This window comes from Chanodichthys erythropterus, chromosome 12 (assembly GCF_024489055.1).
Source record: "Chanodichthys erythropterus isolate Z2021 chromosome 12, ASM2448905v1, whole genome shotgun sequence".
In the NCBI taxonomy this organism is placed as follows: Eukaryota; Metazoa; Chordata; class Actinopteri; order Cypriniformes; family Xenocyprididae; genus Chanodichthys; species Chanodichthys erythropterus.
The window spans coordinates 50,085,500-50,104,636 of NC_090232.1; the positions used below are offsets into that span (position 1 = coordinate 50,085,500).

At 40.7% G+C, this 19,137-nt stretch overlaps 2 protein-coding genes across 2 annotated transcripts in view; one reads left to right on the forward strand and one right to left on the reverse strand.

The window, feature by feature from the left end:
* The window catches only part of LOC137032441 (B-cell receptor CD22-like), a 900,294-nt gene that overhangs the window by 361,123 nt on the left and 520,034 nt on the right, over positions 1–19,137 (forward strand). The gene's annotated exons all lie outside the window — the stretch shown is intronic.
* LOC137031521 (B-cell receptor CD22-like) lies at positions 6,541–17,090 on the reverse strand. Its single transcript, XM_067402528.1, has 8 exons — positions 17,030–17,090; positions 16,586–16,930; positions 16,239–16,487; positions 15,904–16,161; positions 15,539–15,796; positions 12,271–12,522; positions 11,941–12,189; positions 6,541–6,923 (listed from the first exon to the last, which is right to left on the reverse strand). The coding sequence occupies exons 1-8, from the start codon at positions 17,088–17,090 to the stop codon at positions 6,541–6,543; spliced, it is 2,055 nt and encodes a 684-aa protein (XP_067258629.1).

Below are 19,137 nucleotides of genomic sequence, written 5' to 3' on the forward strand. Positions count from 1 at the left end.
CACCACAGTACCTTATGGCTACTGATTCGATGATACACAAAGGGTCGCGGGATGTCTCTGATTTCGATTTCAGACTGATGATGAATTACTTAAATTGTATGACACTAAATTTGTGGAAGGAATACCCGAGAGTCTGAATAGTGATGATTTACTACCTGTGAACAGAGCTAATATTCTAATTATTGATGATATGATGCAAGAAGCTAGTGGTAACAAAGAAATCGAAAGGGTCTTTACACAGTATGAGCATCATCGTAATCCCAGCGCTATATATATTGTCCAAAACTTATTTGTTCAAGGTAAATCCAGCAGAACCATTAGTTTAAACACCAATTACTTGATTCTGTTTAAAAACCCCCGAGATGCCAATCAAGTCTTGGTGCTAGGGCGCCAAATGTATCCTGGAAATGCTAAATACTTTTTGGAGTGTTATCAAGATGCTACCAGCTGCCCTTTTGGATATTTAATGATAGACTATAAAGCAAAAACTCCTGAACAATTCCGCCTCAGAACCGGTTTGCTTTCCGACCGCCAAGTGGTTTATCACCTGAAAAAAAGAAGAACGTGATCAGTTCGCCATGTCTGCCAGACTTTGTAAGCATCTACCGTTGTTAAAACTGATACATAAAGCTACGCCTAAACAACGACGGCTTAATTTACAATCAGCGTCTGACGAACTCATTTTAACATTGTGTGAAGTAGCCCTTAACATCCTCTATGGTACGATTTCTATCAACAGACAGCAGTACCAGAAACTGAAAAGAAGAAAAAAGGAAATTTCATTTGTCACCAATAAAAAAAATTGGTATATCTGCCAAGAAGCGAGTCTTCAATCAGACGGGAGGATTTCTTTTACCACTCCTAAGCGTTGCAGTACCCTTTATTTCCAGTTTAATAGCTTCTAGACGGGGTTGAGGATGGAGTATGCAGAGAAAATGTATTTAGTACCCCAACACCAGCTGGAAAAGCTGAAAAATTAAAACGTTCACAAGAATATTCAACAGGTCGTAGAGAACGATCTGGATGCATCCATAAGAAATATCTTACTCAGGTCTGATTTGAATCAGTACGAAAAAGCCAAACTCTACTCAAACATCCTGAACAGGTTTTTGACAATCGTTAAACAAGGTGATCGGGAGAGTAACGTTTTAATGCTATCGCTACCGTATTCTGAACAAGATCATAAAGACGAACAACCAACAAGAATGCCTGAAGACAACGGCGGTGTGGATGATGTTGTGAGTGAAGTTCTGAAGAATTTACCGTCAAGAAGTGTGAAAAACAGTAGATACATATTAGACAAAATGTCTAAAGCTAAAGGACTGAGTGCATGGAACAAGTCGGGGGAGTTTGTGTTCAGGGGGAAAGCTATACCTGGTTCACACATGCTCGACTTGTTAAAGAATGTCACAGCACCGCAAAAGGTTCGGGATGACAGAAGACCGCTAAGATGGTCAGAGTTTCTACACTCATTTGCCGAGTTAAACATTCCTTTTTCTACTGTGCCAAATCATAATGTTAGATGGGCAATTAATTCTTTAAAAAGACCTGATACTGCTGCACTGGAATATGAAAGACCTTCTAAAAAAGTAAAACGTTCTGATATTGTTACAGCAGAGCGTAAATCGCTTTCTAAAAAACCAAAAAGAAAAAATGTCGGTCGGCTGCTTCAGAAGGTTTTGTGTTTAAATCACCGACTACCGGTCAAAGTCAATGGTTAGAATTTTAACATGATTGTGAATATTTCGTCTCATGATGTGTATATGTATTGATCAAATTTGAAATAAAACGCAATAATAAAGATATCAGTTTCAAGAGTCTTTATTCATAATCATAAAAAATAAAATGTAAATTGATTACTCAATTATGGTTCGCACACTGAATACATGAAAATTTTTCAATACAAACATTCGGTTTTAATCCTTTCACAAAGCACGATACCATTTTATCATTTTTAATGTAATCATCGCTATACAGTTTCATCACATCGTTATAGTCATGACCCCTGGCCAAATGATACAGAAAAAACACACAGTGCTGCCCGCAAGTGTCCGATTCAAAATCCTGGACGCGTCTGTCAGAATATATAGTCTCATCAGCATTGGTTAGCAGAAAGTTTGTGATGCTGGGTGGAAAGCGGTCGCTGTCAGGGGGATTGCCAAAACTGTCGAAAAAATACCCGGTACCATCACTTTGTAAATAAACAGCCAACCAATGTTCCCCCGATAACTCGGCTGGATGGGTATTCATTATCAGCATGGATGGTAAGTTTCTTAATGGTCTTTCAGGCAGTTGATCGCTTGGGAGAACCCTGAGAAAATGAACATTGCACGAAATTTTGTCCATGATGGCCATGAGCTGTATGGTGTTCATTTCAATAGTAATCAACCAGAACCTGTCTGCGGTTAGAAATTTCAATCAGACTGTCAAAAACAGCATAAACAACTAAGTTAATAGCACTAGGTTTTCTGAAGCGGGCCTCGAGTCTGATGTTACCGGACTTGATGAGTGATATGTGCTGACCGCAGTCTTCGTCAAGTGTAAGATTAAAGGCATAAAGGGTGTAACCGTTCAGAAAATCATTTCTGTCGATAGCGAGCGGTTGATTTTTAAGATGTCTTCCAGACGCCATCGCCAACTGATAAAATTCTTGTACCGCCGACCCTGATTCAAAATTTGGTTGTAGTGGTATGGCGGGGAATTGCTGACCATCGTCGTAGACTGCAAGGAACTCCAAATTGTAATGTTTGAATGCAAATGGGTTTTTCTCGTAGGTGCCTGTGAAGGCGTCATTATCGACCATACCCAGGATGATAGATTTTGGTAGTGTTCCTAAAAACAAATTTTCTTGATTTGAAACACGAGACCCAGCCGGTATGGAGAAATGTTTCAAGCAAACCTGATCTATCGGATACTTGGCTGTGCTCGAGAGTAATGCCTGGGCATGTCCCAGTCTCACAGGTGGTGATACAGTGACTTTCTTGACGAATAGGCTCGCTGACTGAATATTTAATTTGTACGCCACATCACCGTCTTTCATCAGGCAGAATTCATCTTTGTCTCTGATCATACGTATTTTAATGTCCACACCATTCCACATTAACTTTTCCTGAAAGAATATATCGCTGTGTATAGGCGCCAACAGTTCCACCACTCGACTGTTAGCTGTGTAAGAAGCCCTCTTTGTCAACCCCTGGTTATCACCGCCAGGGTCGGTCTCATCCATATGACCGGCTGTGTCTTTGTAAAACAGCCCTGCAGAGAAAAGCGATTCCAGCGCATCTGTACTGTAGTTGATGAGACTCTCGATGATACATCGATAAGCATATGTGCTTGAACTCTGAGATATCAATCGATCACCGAGACTCACATCGACAAAATATAGTAGCCCCTGGGTAATTTATCAGTCCGACCTTTGCATCATTTGCTAAATCTGCACCATTAGGTCTTGTGATTTTAAGACGTAGGTACAACAATGTGTTATTTAGATCGATGTAATCTTCTCCGGTTCCAGCTATAAAAAACTCCAAAGGTGAAGAATCAGATATAGCCGATAAAGGGGGTACTTCTAAATACCCGTTTTTCTCAATAACTGTTTGCGTCAGAGGAACCGTAAATAAATCCAACTCGGACTTGATACATTCTGCTGACATGCGGTGAAGTAAAGGTTAGAATATGGTTCTCTTAATTGATACGTTTCGCTTTACACTCTTCTTACGCTTTCTGTGCACGACTGAGTGCTTCTTAGGTCTACGCTTTGTTTTCTTTATTGAATGACCACGCCTCCTTATACCCGGCGGTTTAGACATTCTATTACGGGTCATGACGAGCTGTCATCGGTTACTATATTTATAGCGGCCGATTTTAGGTAGGGTTTAGCAATACTGAATCCCCTTTTCAACAAAGGTATGGCCATCCTAAACAATCCTCTGAAAAGTCCACCGAGCCCCGCCCCATACATAACACCCACTCCTGCATATCCGGGTAGCCCCGCTCCGGCCTGATTTTGGTAATAGTTAACATATTCCGTAGCATCCATCCCGCGTGGGTTATAATATGACATTTTGTTAAAAAATAGATTGTTTCACCGGTTTAAAGTGAAGTTTTACGATGACTTTCCCGTAAGAAAATGGTATTTCATGGTTTTGGTCGTCCTTCAGTTCTATGGTAATGTCTGTGATGAACTCCTTGTTGATCGGTGCGTAATGGGGTTTGTCGTATCTAACACTGACAATATCGTTGTTTTCACCCTTTATATGTACGCATCTCAAAAGGGGGACATATGAATCACCGACCGATTGATATTGGATAATGTCGGTGTATACGTACATCGTATAGAAACCCGCTATGATATCGGTTGAATGAGGAGCGTATGTAATTGTACTCCTTGTAAAATCAGCATCTTTATGGTAGGCTGAACGTCCAAAAGGATCATCCGGTTTCACACCTAAAATGGTGGCCAGTTTCCCAAAGAAGGATAAAGCGATGTTAGGTTTCGCAAGCAGATACACTTTGTTTTTTAAAGCGTTGTGAGTCAATACACCCGATGATCCGAGAGCATTATTTATTGTACGGGTCACCTCACGAAGGTTATTGTAGTACCCGCCATCTATTTGTATATTCCTTGATACAGTAAACTCTGATATCTCTTTAAATACCTTTTTCACCGGATTTGTTTGTGTGTGGTAAGGGGGCAGCGTGTAGGATAAAAAGTCCATCATTGTCGTTCAAGGTGTACCAACTTCTAGGATATTCAATTTCAATGAGAGCGACTTCCCATTTACCTTTCAAGATGATAGGGCTTGCTAACCTTGTTTTGTAACTAGATATACGGTTTTCAGGATAAACTGACAAAGAAGCTTTGCACGGTAGCGTAACGTAGAAACCATTGTTGCAATAGTGAAAAATTCTTCTGTGTAGTTCTGTTCATATCCTTTGGCAAATGGACCTCGCACTTTAGAAATTCGAACAACGTCTCCGACTTTATATTTAAATACAGGTTTTTCATTTTTCTTTACATCTCCATACAGATTTTGAAACACCAGAGCCATTTTCTTTGTTGACATCCACCGGTCTCATCCTAATACTTCGATGATAACTGGTGTTGTATCCCTGCATAATATCTTGTAAAACATCTATATATCGCCGAGAATTTGTAGCTGTTAAAAATCTCCACATTTGACTTTTTAGCGTTCTATTAAAACGTTCCACAACAATGGCTTTCAAATCCGTAGCAGTTGCGAAATGATTAATGTCATGCTTTTTCATTACATCTTGAAAATGTTTGTTGAAAAATTCCTTCCCCTGATCCGTCTGCAATTTCTGCGGTACGCGACCCTCTTCGAGTATAGACTTAAATGCTTTAGTAACCTCGAGTCCGCTTTTATTTTTTAGCACACGAGCCCAGGCGTACTTGCTAAAAATATCGATACATGTTAACATATATTTATTATCATCATTTTCCTTGGAATATGCCGACATGTCAACGAGATCCGCTTGGAACTGGGTATCCACTCCGTACACTAAAACTCTATTACGTATGTATTTTATAGGAGCGGTTCTGTGTAATGTGTAAGCATCCTACCCGGCCAACCAATCTGAAACCTGCTTATCGCTTAGACGCACTCCAAATTCCTTTAAGACGGCATCTTTTAATCGTTTTTTACCTCCTAAAGAACCGGGGTTGGACGGCGTGTAATAAACTTTTTTCATAAGCTCCGACATGTTGTTGTTTCAACCTATACAAAGAATAATACATACAACTGGAGTGAATCAATCATTTATTAAAATTCAATGTAATGACGTTACAGATGATAAAAGAAAATATTTAAAACAAGATACATGATGACCGTATGATCTAAATTGAAATGGGGGTTACATAATGATCATATGATCTAAATAATCAGGAATACAAGAATAAATTGAAATGCGATTACATAAGGACTGCATGCACTAAATAAGAATAGAATAGAATGGAAATACATACTACATACTACATACAAGTAAAGTGTTATAATGACATTACATGTAGTCTAGCCTGAAAAGAAAATCTTGGCATGCCTTCAAATCACGGTCTAGGACATAGTTGACCGTTGTTTCAATAATATCACGCATGGTGAAAGCATCAAAACCACGTTTTCTAGTCACTTCAACACAAACATCTGTTACATAGGTAAAGATACAGAGGATGTCACTGTGGCGAAACTCTTCGCTACATTGAGTCATCACATCCAGAACATTTCGTATCATCTCACAATGTGGTTGGGTTCCTTTAACACATATGTTTGTCAAATCTTCCCATGAATCTGCCAGTCCTCTTATATGACACATGTATTTCTTGAGATTTGATTCACGGGGGTATCCTCATCCTCATCATCATCATCAATATCATCTTCATCTTCATCCGAATCGGGTGCATATTGGATCATCTTTTCCAGTAATGCAATCATTTGTCTTTTGTAATGACTTTTAAACAGAAATTCTATGATGCTCCTTTGGCTACATTCAGCACCCATGGTGGCGGTGGTGGTGGAGTCTGGCTCACTCTCCATTCACAAGTGAGAAACCTTTCCAGAGATCGACGGTGTCGTGCACCACTTTCTCACAGGATTTGTCCAGAAGTTTCTCTCTGATTTCTTGTAGCTTTGCAGCTATGAATGGTTCGTCTTTTAATTCGTGCAGAATAGCTCCGGCTGCTCCTTGAATTCTCTGAGGATGAGACTTTAAACCAGACCGATGTAGGGCATAGGCTATGATGGTTCGGAGATCAGGTTTAAACAGTTTGCGGGTCAGCTCGTCAAAGTGAGAGTCGAAAAAGTAGGTGGGTGGTTCAAACAGGTATGAATGTTGCAGTTGGCTGGGATGATTTATCGCACAGCCTTCACAGTCATCCTTCAGCTTTTCATCGATGAGATGTTGCAGGACTACAGCAATCAGAGCTTTGATGATTTTGAATCCGAGGTCCGAGTTCTTTGCAGAATTTATCTAACCATTTTTTACTGGCAGCAGATGTTCAGGGTTCGTCTGGCTGAATATTATCACCATCGTTGTCATCAGGTGCGTCAGGACCGTGGTCGAAAGAAGGACTGTAGCTGCAGCCTGGAGCATCGTGTTGAGACATGGCTTATAAAGCTGTTGTGCGGGGTGGGACTGGCTTGCAGCACTTCTTATGGCTGTAGTGAATGGGCGGGGACGGCAGAGACTATGTGCCGCTGCGCGCGCATCTCTCAGGGTGGAACAGCTGCACTTTAACTTTATTGTAGCCATCACGCATGTCACACCATTTGAACATTTTGTTTATGATTGAAAAAAGACAACTCAGCAGATCCCGATCGCACCACTTGAACAAAAATTGCATTTCGTACATGTCGAGATGATCATTTTGTACGATTACTCCTGAGACATCACTGAGCTTTGTCTTGTCTTTACAGCAGAATATGTAAATGCACTCATCCAGATTCTTTTTAGAGTGATCACCCACCACTCAGTACCGGAAATTCGGTTTTACTCCGTCCCACTCCGCGATGTACAAAGGCCTTTCTCCATAGTCATCCAGATCTTTCCACACACGTGTGTAGAATAAAGTTAAGTCCTTTTCAGGAAATACCAGACAGGGGTCTCTTTCCGGTGTAAATTCACCGGCGCTGTCAGCGGTGTAGAGTGTGACAACTCGAGACGGTTTATGGAATATGTAACCGAATAGACGTTTACTATTCAACCTAAATTCGTCTCTCACATACTCCTTATTCTCGTGGAGAAAATTTGTCAAATAGACATGCCACCGCTCTTTTTTTTTTCTGAGCCAGAGTCAGACTTTTCATCATCTCTTCATCCCATTCCATCTCGGGGGTTTTAGGTGAGTATGAACTAGCCATGTTTCACAACTCTTTTCTGTTTCCACAGAACACCACGCTCACTATTTATACAGACATGAAATGGAATGCGGATGCTGACACATCTGCTACACCCATTACCCACCCAAGACTTCAAATACCAGCTGTCAAGTTTATAAACAACCCATCTACAATTTATACACCCAGAAGACAACCAAACTCCACAGGACAACATCGTTATTCAAATATACCCTGTCAGTTATATTGCCTGAGGATATCTCCAGTGTCAAAGGTCAAGGGTGATTGAACGGTCAACGTGAAGGGAGGGGTAACATCATGGGTGGTCCCCCATGGGACATAGGTCAAAAGGTCACCATCAATCATTTTGACACAGTAGCCTCCCTATATCTCTCTCTTATGTTATTAAAATGTGACTTTGGCCAGCAGTTTTTCAGTATATTTCACCATCCAAACAGAAATGAGTTGATCTTGCATGAGTGCAAAAACTGCCTGAAAGTGTTGCAAATAAACTGACTTTCCTTGAAAGGGACTTTGATTATGTTTGACCAGCAAAAGCTGAAGCTCCAGTGACTAAAGTCGACAGTGAAACGGAAGTTGTGACTGACTTCACTTTCATATTGTGATGCATTTCAGAGTGAAATTGTCACATAATCTATGAGGGAGGACTCAAATGCAGGATGAGTGTAACAGGTTTATTTTACAAGTCAATAGACAAGACAAAGTGAGGAGGAGAACACAATCCAAACAATAGGCAGGGATGAGGCACGATGACAGGCAGGTTGAAATGTAAGTTGCTTCTTTATTAGTAAGTAGACTTCTTTATTGACATGTTGTTGTTCCGAACAACAGCACAGGTTGTAAGTGTAATTTTATGTAGCATTATAATCATTATGTTAATAATCTGACTAGATCATTTGTTTTCCTCTTGCAGTCTCTAAATGTAATGCTCTTTAATATCTGTTATGCTGTTATTCTGATGTAGTGAATGACAGAAAAGTGTGAATTGTACAATGAGAGCATTATTTTTTTCTGCCTTTTATTGGAAACATGAACAATCCTGATACTTAAAGGTGCAATAGGACATTTTTTGGAGGGCAAGTAGCAAGATAGCTTTCAGTTCATATTATCCCACCCTCCCTTTTAGAGCGTCTTAAAGCCACGCCTCCTCCAAAACACATGAAGGCACACACACACACACAGCTGCTCTCTGCGAAGCATCACAAGAGATGGCTTTAAGCTACCTCATGTCTCAAAGCACATAACATTATAATAATAATGAACATACGTAAACAACTTAGAGAGTTTGTTCCTGACTGCTGCAGATTAAATTCAGTGTTGATACTGTTGACACAAACGCATAAATCCAAGTCTGAGGATGTGAACAGCTTCGGTTAAAGTGTCACGGGTTGCCATGTCTTAGTTACGGTAGTTATGGTGTGAACACAGCATAAGCTCATTGTTTTGATTTGGTAGGAACTGTAAAATGTGGCTGCTGTTTGTTTGCGGTGCTCTGTGACTGATGTCTTCCTACATAAACTTTTTTTTTTTTTAATTAAACTTCGAACAAACAAAGTCAATGTACAGTGCAAATTTGCATTGACATTGTATTATTTCATTCAGACCGAATATAATGACTGAATGAACATTTTATGGTCCTATGCCTTCCACAGACAATGTATACTTATACAAATACATTTAGACCGTTTAACATAGTGATTGCTATCAGGATATGAGGAGACTTTCAACCAGTATAACAAAACATTTTCCGAAGAGAATTACCTACTGCACCTTTAAGGTTAAAAACATTGATAATCTAAATGAAGTAAGATTCATACGTGATACAAAGCATAACGAGAAACACAATTTTACATCAATTCATTAACCTTTTACTTCCATTTTTGCCCATTCATCTATAAAATGATCCCCAAATGACTTCAGTCACATGTCATCATGGCACTCCTGTCAATCATTCAGGGCTCCGCCCACAAAGAGATGCATAAAGGCTGTAATATTTGCTGTGTGTTCAAAACATTACAGCCTCTTGTTGTTATGCTGATTAAGAAAGAAAGAAAGAAAGAAAGTGAAAACATTAATAATGATGTCTAAATAAAAGCATCAAGAATATTAGTCATGATGAAAGAATAATAAGTTGTAGGTTTTCTTACTTACCGGAAGATTTTCATACACAGACGAGTTCAGTTCAGGTTTACAATCATCAAGCTGATCAGCCTTTATGAATGAAGAGACAAAGTAAAAACAGGACTGTGTTATTTAAATTTCCATATACTTAAAGGTGCCCTAGATTCAAAAATTGAATTTATCTTGGTATAGTTGAATAACAAGAGTTCAGTACATGGAAATGACATACAGTGAGTCTCAAACTCCATTGTTTCGTCCTTCTTTTATAAATCTCATTTGTTTAAAATACCTCCAAAGAACAGGCGAATCTCAAAATAACACTGACTGTTACGTAACAGTCGGGATCATTAATATGTACGCCCCCAATATTTGCATATGCCAGCCCATGTTCAAGGCATTACACAAGCCAGTATTAACGTCTGGATCTGTGCACAGATGAAGCATCAGACTAGGTAAGCAAGAACAACAGCAAAAAATGGCAGATGGAGCAATAATAACTGACTTGTCTTTCTAAATGTTTCGTTAGCATGTTGCTAATGTACTGTTAAATTTGGTTAAAGTTACCATCATTTATTACTGTATTCACGGAGACAAGAGCCATTGCTATTTTTAAACACTTGAAGTCTGTATAGTTCAAAAACACAACTTCATACTTTATAAATCTCTCCAACAGTGTAGAATTAGCCATTAGCCACGGAGCACAGCCTCAAATTCACTCAGAATAAAATGTTAACATCCAAATAAATACTTTACTCACATAATTCGAAGCATGCATACAGCATGCATGACGAACATCTTGTAAAGATCCATTTGAGGGTTATATTAGCTGTGTGAACTTTGTAAATGCGCTGTAATATAGTCGACAGCTCGTGTGGCAGGGAGCACGCCATTTAAGAGGGAGGCGCGCTGCCTAAATCAGTGCATTGTTAATGATGCCCCAAAATAGGCAGTTAAAAAAATTTATTTAAAAAAAATCTATGGGGTATTTTGAGCTGAAACTTCACAGACACATTCAGGGGACACCTTAGACTTATATTACATCTTGTGAAAAAGCATTCTTGGGCACCTTTAATCAAAAGACATTTGATATTTTCACACTGACATTGAGGAGCGTTGGATTCTCATACACAGGTTCACTCAATTCAACATCACAAGCTTTGTGTCTGTCATGATGGGGCCTGGAAAGAACCATCTGTGCCATTAAAAGAAAAAAAAAAATAGAATAGAGAGAAAATTTATATATATATATATATATATATATATATATATATATATATATATATATATATATATATATATATATAAACAACTCATTAAATAAAGTCACAACTACATTTAAACTTTCACTTTTAGTTAGAAATGAATGTACCTGATCAGTAAACTACTGATAACCAAATAAATTGTTCTCACCTGAGACTCCTGTGTGTCATTTCTCTTTTTCATCCACCTGATTCCCCTTTAAAGACAATGATTTGACACAATTACAACCAATCAGAACTTATGTGATGTTTAATACACAATTATGATTTTTAACCAATGAGGTTTCTTTAGGATGTGACACTGCCATTATTAATGTGATGAAATCTGGTGTATCTTCAGGATTTACTGCATTAAATATGTGAGCTTCAGACTTCCTCATTCAATAACTAACTGAGTAGCTGTCAGTGTGGAAAGATAGGATGGAAAATTGGAAATTTTGCTTTGGCTCACGTTCATGACGTCTCACTGAATTCACAACCTTCTGACTCAGTCACTCATTCACACACACTACATAGTACCACAGACACATATCTTACCAAACCAGCATCATGATGATCACTGCAGCTCCACAAACCACCCCAATGGATATGTATAATATCACCAGATGTCCTACAAAAGAGTAAAACCTCTGAACAGATTCATTTTCTTCACTTTAGAAAGAGTAATGTAAGTATATGAGCTGCTCTACCTTTAACAGTCACAATTACAGCGTCTGATCTCTGAGATCCATGTTGATTGTGAGCCTGACAGTAGAAGCGTCCACTCTGTAGTGCACTGAAACTCTGTCCAGATCCAACAGCTGAGCTTTCATTCTCCTTAAACCAGCTGAAGTTCAGAGCAGGAGGGTTTGAATCACTGCTGCAGATCAGAGTCACTGAATCTCCTGACACTATTTCACCAGATCCATTTATCAACACTGACACATTCCTGGGAGGATCTAAAACAAACAAAAGAAACTATATTCATATTTTGGGATTGTTAATCCTCTAGTTTGTTTGTTGAACCATCATTAACTCACACATGACGTTTAAAGTCACAGCATCAGAGTATTTCTCTCCATGTCTATTGATGGATCTGCACTTGTATTCTCCACTGTCATCAGAGCTGGTCTTTGAGATGTTGTAGATTCTTCCAGATCCTACAAACGTTCCTCCTTTAAACCAGCTGATTTCTGCAGGAGGGTTTGAATCACTGCTGCAGATCAGAGTCACTGAATCTCCTGACACTATTTCACCAGATGGACTGATGGACACTGAGACACTGGGAGGGTCTAAAACAGACAATAAATAAATCCTTAAATCATCTAATTGAAATATAATTTCCAGTTTTTAAAAAGAGCAAAAAAATGAAAAGAGGTGTGAAGTCCAGGTTCAGATAGTAAAAGTCAAGCAAAGAGAAAATATGATCAGGTGGTGTTGCTTAATCTAAAGTATTTCTCAAAAGTCATTCTGTTTTAAAATAAAAATAACAAAAAAACTCTCTCTCAATTAGACACACAGACATCAAGAATCAGCCTGTGAATCTCAACAACGGTGAGAATAATAAAGCATGTTGCAGTGCATTCTGGGTGCCACCAATCAAAATGTATCCGTGGTTCCCATCATGCATTGCTGCATCAATAAATTATGAGCTGAACTGTCTTAGTGACTTTTTAGTAATGCTAATCATTAACTGCCAAAGTCACATGAACCATTGAAATTTTTAAACGTTTCGAAACACTTATGACATAAGTTACTAAAATCACGTGATTGTGGCAGTGCTCCGAACCACTGATTTGAAACTAAAGATTTGTAAAGCCTTGAAGCTTCATGAAGCAGTGTTTTGAAATCACCCATCACCACAACTTCTAAGAAATCTTTCAGATTATATTGATAAAGCTGATCTTCTGCTGTAGAATCACAGTGCTGCTGTAATCAATAATGTAAATCTAACTCAGAGATTGGGCTCTAAGTGAGTTCAGTGATACTGTCACACTCCAGCCCGTGACTCCACTCCAGTCCGTAAGTCCGCTCCAGCCCGTGTGTCCTTTTCAAGGCCTGCTCCAGCCCATGAGTGCGTCCCAGCCCGTGAATCCGCTCCAGAGGCCTCAGAGGAGGTTGGCACTGAGTCTCCGCTTCACACTCGTAAAAGGAGGAGGAGGAGGAAGGCTAAAGTCATCCCTCAAGGCCTGGAGGCTTTCCCAGAGCCCGCTCCAGCCAGTGAGTCCGCTCCAGTCAGTGAGTCCACTCCAGAGCCCGTTCCAGTCAGTGAGTCCACTCCAGTCAGTGAGTCCACTCCAGAGCCCGCTCCAGTCAGTGAGTCCACTCCAGAGCCCGCTCCAGTCAGTGAGTCCAATCCAGAACCCGCTCCAGTCAGTGAGTCCACTCCAGAGCCCGCTCCAGTCAGTGAGTCCACTACAGAGCCCGTTCCAGTCAGTGAGTCCACTCCAGAGCCCGCCTCAGTCAGTGAGTCCACTCCAGAACCCGTTCCAGTCAGTGAGTCCACTCCAGAGCCCGTTCCAGTCAGTGAGTCCACTCCAGAGCCCGCTCCAGTCAGTGAGTCCACTCCAGAGCCCGCTCCAGTCAGTGAGTCCACTCCAGAGCCCGCCTCAGTCAGTGAGTCCACTCCAGAGCCCGCTCCAGTCAGTGAGTCCGCTCCAGTACGGCATGCTCTCCCTATCAGTCCGGTGATGGCCAAGAGGGCTGTCCTCACGTTCTATGTTTTGGCGGTCTTGCGTGCCTGGAGGATGCTCCCAGAGCAGCCCCAGCCTGCTGAGTCCTCCGCTCTCCCTGATACGGCCACGGAGGCCGTCACCGAGCTGTCCGCTCTCCCTGATACGGCCACGGAGGCCGTCACCGAGCTGTCCGCTCTCCCTGATACGGCCACGGAGGCCGTCACCGAGCTGTCCGCTCTCCCTGATACGGCCACGGAGGCCGTCACCGAGCTGCTCGTTCTCCCTGATACGGCCACGAAGCACCCTTGGACAGCCCTATCGCCGCCGTCCAAGCCTACTGCCCTGCCGCCGCCGTCCAAGCCCTCTGCCCTGCCGCCACCACCCAGATCTTCAGTCCTGCCGCCGTCACCCAAGCCTTCTGCCCTGCCGCCGCTGCCCAGGCTTTCTGCCCTGCCGCCACTGCCCAGGCCGTCTGAACCGTTGGAACCAGCCTGGTCAGTTCCTCCGGCACCACCCTGGCAATCAGCCAGGATTCCAGACCCGCTGGAACCAGCATGGTCAGTTCCTCCAGCGCCACCCTGGCACTCAGCCAGGACTCCAGAACCACTGGAACCAGCCTGGTCAGTTCCTCCAGCACCGCCCTGGCTATCAGTTGGGCACCCTGGATCTGGCCCACCATCCCTCCCCCTGATCCTCCTCCTGTCCACCTCCCTCCTGAGTTTTGGTGTTTTTGTTTTGTCTGGTGGAGCGTCTGGTAGCCGCTCCTTTGAGGGGGGGGTAATGTCACGACCGTCAGTTAGAGTGCCCGAATTAGCCACTTGAGGGCACTCCATCCTGGACTGTTTTCACCCCATTGACTACACTACCCATAACGCACTGCCGGACTCATTATCCCTTTATCACATCATTACACCCAGCTGTCATGTATTTTGTATTCAGTGTCTGTCTATTTAATCTCAGTTGTTTCTGTCCTCAGTTGTGGTTTGTTGTATTGTCTTGCACATTTTGTATTGCTGGCTTTTTGTTTTGTGGACTGATATTCTGGATTTTGACTCTTGCCTGTTCTCTGGACTACGATTTGGATTGCCCAATAAACCCATATGCTGCACTTGGATCTATCATCTTGTTCTTGTGTGCACCCGTGACAGATACAGGTCAAATAATGATTATGAGAAAACATAACCTACACCACCTGATCATCTTTTCTCTCTTTGGTTGTTTGGCTGTTATAACTCAGTTACAGCAGCCAAACAAAATCTAACATTAAAAAGTCAAGGGTCAAGAGCCCAACTAAAGCAAACAACGATCACTGTAATGGTGACTTAAAATTTTGATTTTCTCCTTTGGTGATACTTCTTGTTATCATCAGGTGTCTTCAATAATGGTTAATCATCACTCAATTAATCACTTAACTATCTCATTAACTTTAACACTGCTTCAGTGTTAAATACTCTGGCGTATGGTCTCACATATACTGCCACAAGAGTTAATTTAACATTGGAGTTCATGAACTCAGCCAGCTGATTTCACTAATTAGTTCTACCTCCTGGCTGAACAACTGTGCTAATTAGCAAATCCAGGTGATTGGAACACAATACTGACAAGTTTGTTTGTTGAATCATCATTAACTCACACATGACATTTAAAGTCACAGCATCAGAGTATTTCTCTCCATGTTCATTGATGGATCTGCACTTGTATTCTCCACTGTCTTCAGAGCTGATCTTTGAGATGCTGTAGATTCTTCCAGATCCTACAAACGTTCCTCCTTTAAACCAGCTGAAGTTCAGAGCAGGAGGGTTTGAATCACTGCTGCAGTTCAGAGTCACTGAATTTCCTGACACTATTTCACCAGATGGACTGATGGACACTGAGACGTTCTTTGGAGGGTCTAACACAGACAAAACATTGATATCATTGACAATCACAATAAAGTAGAGATGACAGACAATGTTTAGAGGATTTAATTTCATAGTTAGTGAATCATCATTAACTCACACATGACGTTCAAAGTCACAGCATCAGAGTATTTCTCTCCATGTTCATTGATGGATCTGCACTTGTATTCTCCACTGTCATCAGAGCTGATCTTTGAGATGCTGTAGATTCTTCCAGATCCTACAAACGTTCCTCCTTTAAACCAGCTGAAGTTCAGAGCAGGAGGGTTTGAATCACTGCTGCAGTTCAGAGTCACTGAATCTCCTGACACTATTTCACCAGATGGACTGATGGACACTGAGACGCTCCTGGGTGGGTCTAAATAAAGACAAAAATTAAATCTTTGATTAATCACAATCATCAGTTTTTAAAAGAACAAATGAATCTGTACTCACACGTGACACTGAGCTGAACAGCAGGAGAGATGTGATTGTGTCCGTGTACAGCACAGCTATATCTGCCTGCATCCTCTCTTCTGACTGACTGCAGCAGGAGTTCATTGTTTCTGTCTCTTCTCTCAGTTAATGGCTGTGAGTTTCTGTACCAGATGAATGTTGCTCTGTCAGTCAGAGTGCAGCTGCTTTTACATGTCAGACGGACTGAATCTCCCTCTGTCACTCTCTCAGGAGACTCCACCTGAAGATCTGAACACAACACACACATTATATCTAGTGCTGCTGTCATACACTGATTATTATTCAACATAATGCACAGAAGAAGAGAGAAACCTCACCAAAGTCACCTGTGACAGTAAGAGTCACTCCTGGAATGCCAGTCCATTTCACATCAGGTTTATCAGTGATGAATCTGAAATAGTACTCGTGTGAATCCTTCAGTGTCACATGACTCAGTCTGATGGTGCAGTTCTGCTGTTTATCTCCCAGATATTGAAGCCTCTGACTGTATTCAGGGTCCTCAGACAGATCTGGAGGCTCTACACCCTTTACAGGGCCTTTGGTCCAGAACGCTTTCATGATCCAGTATCCAGTAGGGTATGTATAAGAGCAGTTCATTATCACTGATGAGTCCTTTAGTGCACAGATGTGTGAAGGACTGTAGATCACATTCTCCTTCTGACTACAGACTCCTAAAATAGTTCACACAAAACAAATTAGCAGCAGCTTGTGCATAAACAATGCAGTGTGCAAAACTTCCTGGGCGTTTCTTAAGTGTTGCAGCGACTCACCATGAATCATGATGAGAAAGATCAGAGGAAGAGGAGGAGCCTCTCTGACTGACATCCCCATAGCAACACCTACAACAAATTTACAGTGGCTTATTTTTCAACTTTAATGTCAGCGTGAAGCAGAAGAATAAATAGTATTTTCACATGAAAACGCAAAAACACGCTATGAAGTGCTGTCAAAAGCCATGTTGGCCAATCAGAAGCCTGGAAAAAAGTGTATTACCGGTTCTGGTAGGCTAACAACACTGTCATTTTATTAGTCATTTTATTGTTATTATTGTTATTATTATAGTCCTACTTTATATTAAGTGGCCTTAACTACTATGTACTTACATCAAAAAATAAGTACAATGTACTTATTGGGTTCATATTGAATTGCAAAATACTCTTGCTGCTATTGAGGTGGTATGCGGGTAAGATTAGGGAAAACTTTGGTGGTATGGGTAGGTTTAAGGGTAGGGGTAAGGGTTAAGGGATGGGTCAACAGTGTAATTATGAATGTAATTACAGAAATTAATTACAGATGCAATTGCATGCAGGTGTTTTTAAAATATAAGTACAATGTAAAAACATGTATGTATACAATAAGTGCATTGTATCAAATGGTTAATTTAAATGTAAGTACATAGTAGTTAAGGCCACTTAATATAAAGTGGGTCCATTATTATTAGTTCCATAAACCAAAAAAATACAATAATACATATTCATTCAAAGTAAAAAAAAAATAAAAAAAAAAGAAAAGAAAAAAATGACAAAAGCAGTGACGTGCATAGTATTGCATTCTGACGACTCTGTTCCGCAACATAATGAGAACTGTGCATGTATCTGTATCAGAAGTGTAAAGTCCAGGGGTCTGAAAATAAGTCCTGGCATATGTTTATTCCACCTACTAAAGTGGCGTTAAAGCCAATCAAAAATCATCCATGGCTCCCATCATGCATTACTGCATGAATAAATTATAAGCTTAAGGCGAGACACGGCAGGTGAAAACATCATTTTTTCATGCAGTGGTCAATTTTGAGATTTTGGGCCAGTTTGCTCCCTTAACATGTAAGCTTTCATGTCAAAATAAAAAATGTGTCAACATTACACATTAAGGTGGTTATTTCATTATATTTTGTCAACTTGCGCCTTTAGATTTCTATCGGAAATCACCAAAAGTTAGCATTCTAACGCGAGCTCCCGTGCCGTCTCCATTCACAGAAACATGTCATGCCTCGTATCATTGTAAAGCTCTCAGTCTCATTAACAGCGCTGTCTAATCCAAATATGGACATTTCCTTTGTAGAAATAACCAACCGCGAAAGTTTGCCGGGTAATCTACAGCCGAAAACCACATCTGATTGATCGATGTGAATTTCCGACTACGTGATTGGTTCTCAGGCGTCACGCTTCCTTGTTTATTCTGCGCCTGAGAGAAAATGCGACAGCACCGAAATCAAGTCATAAAATTTCACTGAAAATACGGCAACAGCTGTCACTTGCAAGAGCTAGTAAAAAAGAAAGTAAACAACAGATTAGACGATGAAACCCCATCAGCGAGTGTCTCATCGCGTAACCTATTGTTTGGAAAGAGAAAGAGTGTGTTGGAGGGATTGGGAATGACAGCCGCGCCACACAGGAATGGCTCATAATTCATGTCACACGATTGTATGAATTAGTCAGTGGTTTATGTTGTCCTAACTGTGCTGGATCAGGGCTGAAAATTAACATCGATCCACAGAATCATGGGTTCTGTAGCAGTGTGTTGCTGGAGTGTAGTCTGTGTGAGAGAGATAGGTACTGCAGAAGTTTGCAGTTTTTGTGTGTGTTTGTTAAGATAGTTCTCTTCAGCTTAAGGCTATTGTTATTAATAATTTATTCATTTATCAATTTCCATTTGTTTTAAATATTACATAATATTGATATTAATAAACTGAATATATATTTTGTTTGTAGGTTGGGTTCAATAGAAATAAATGAAATTATAAAACATAAAAACTTTAAAGGCCGTTTTCTCAAAATGAGTTTTTTCTCACACTCAGAGTCAGATATCTCCACTTCAGTAGCACCTACAAGCACCAGACTTATACTTAGCTATATTCTGAAGGCTTTTACAGAGGGATTTG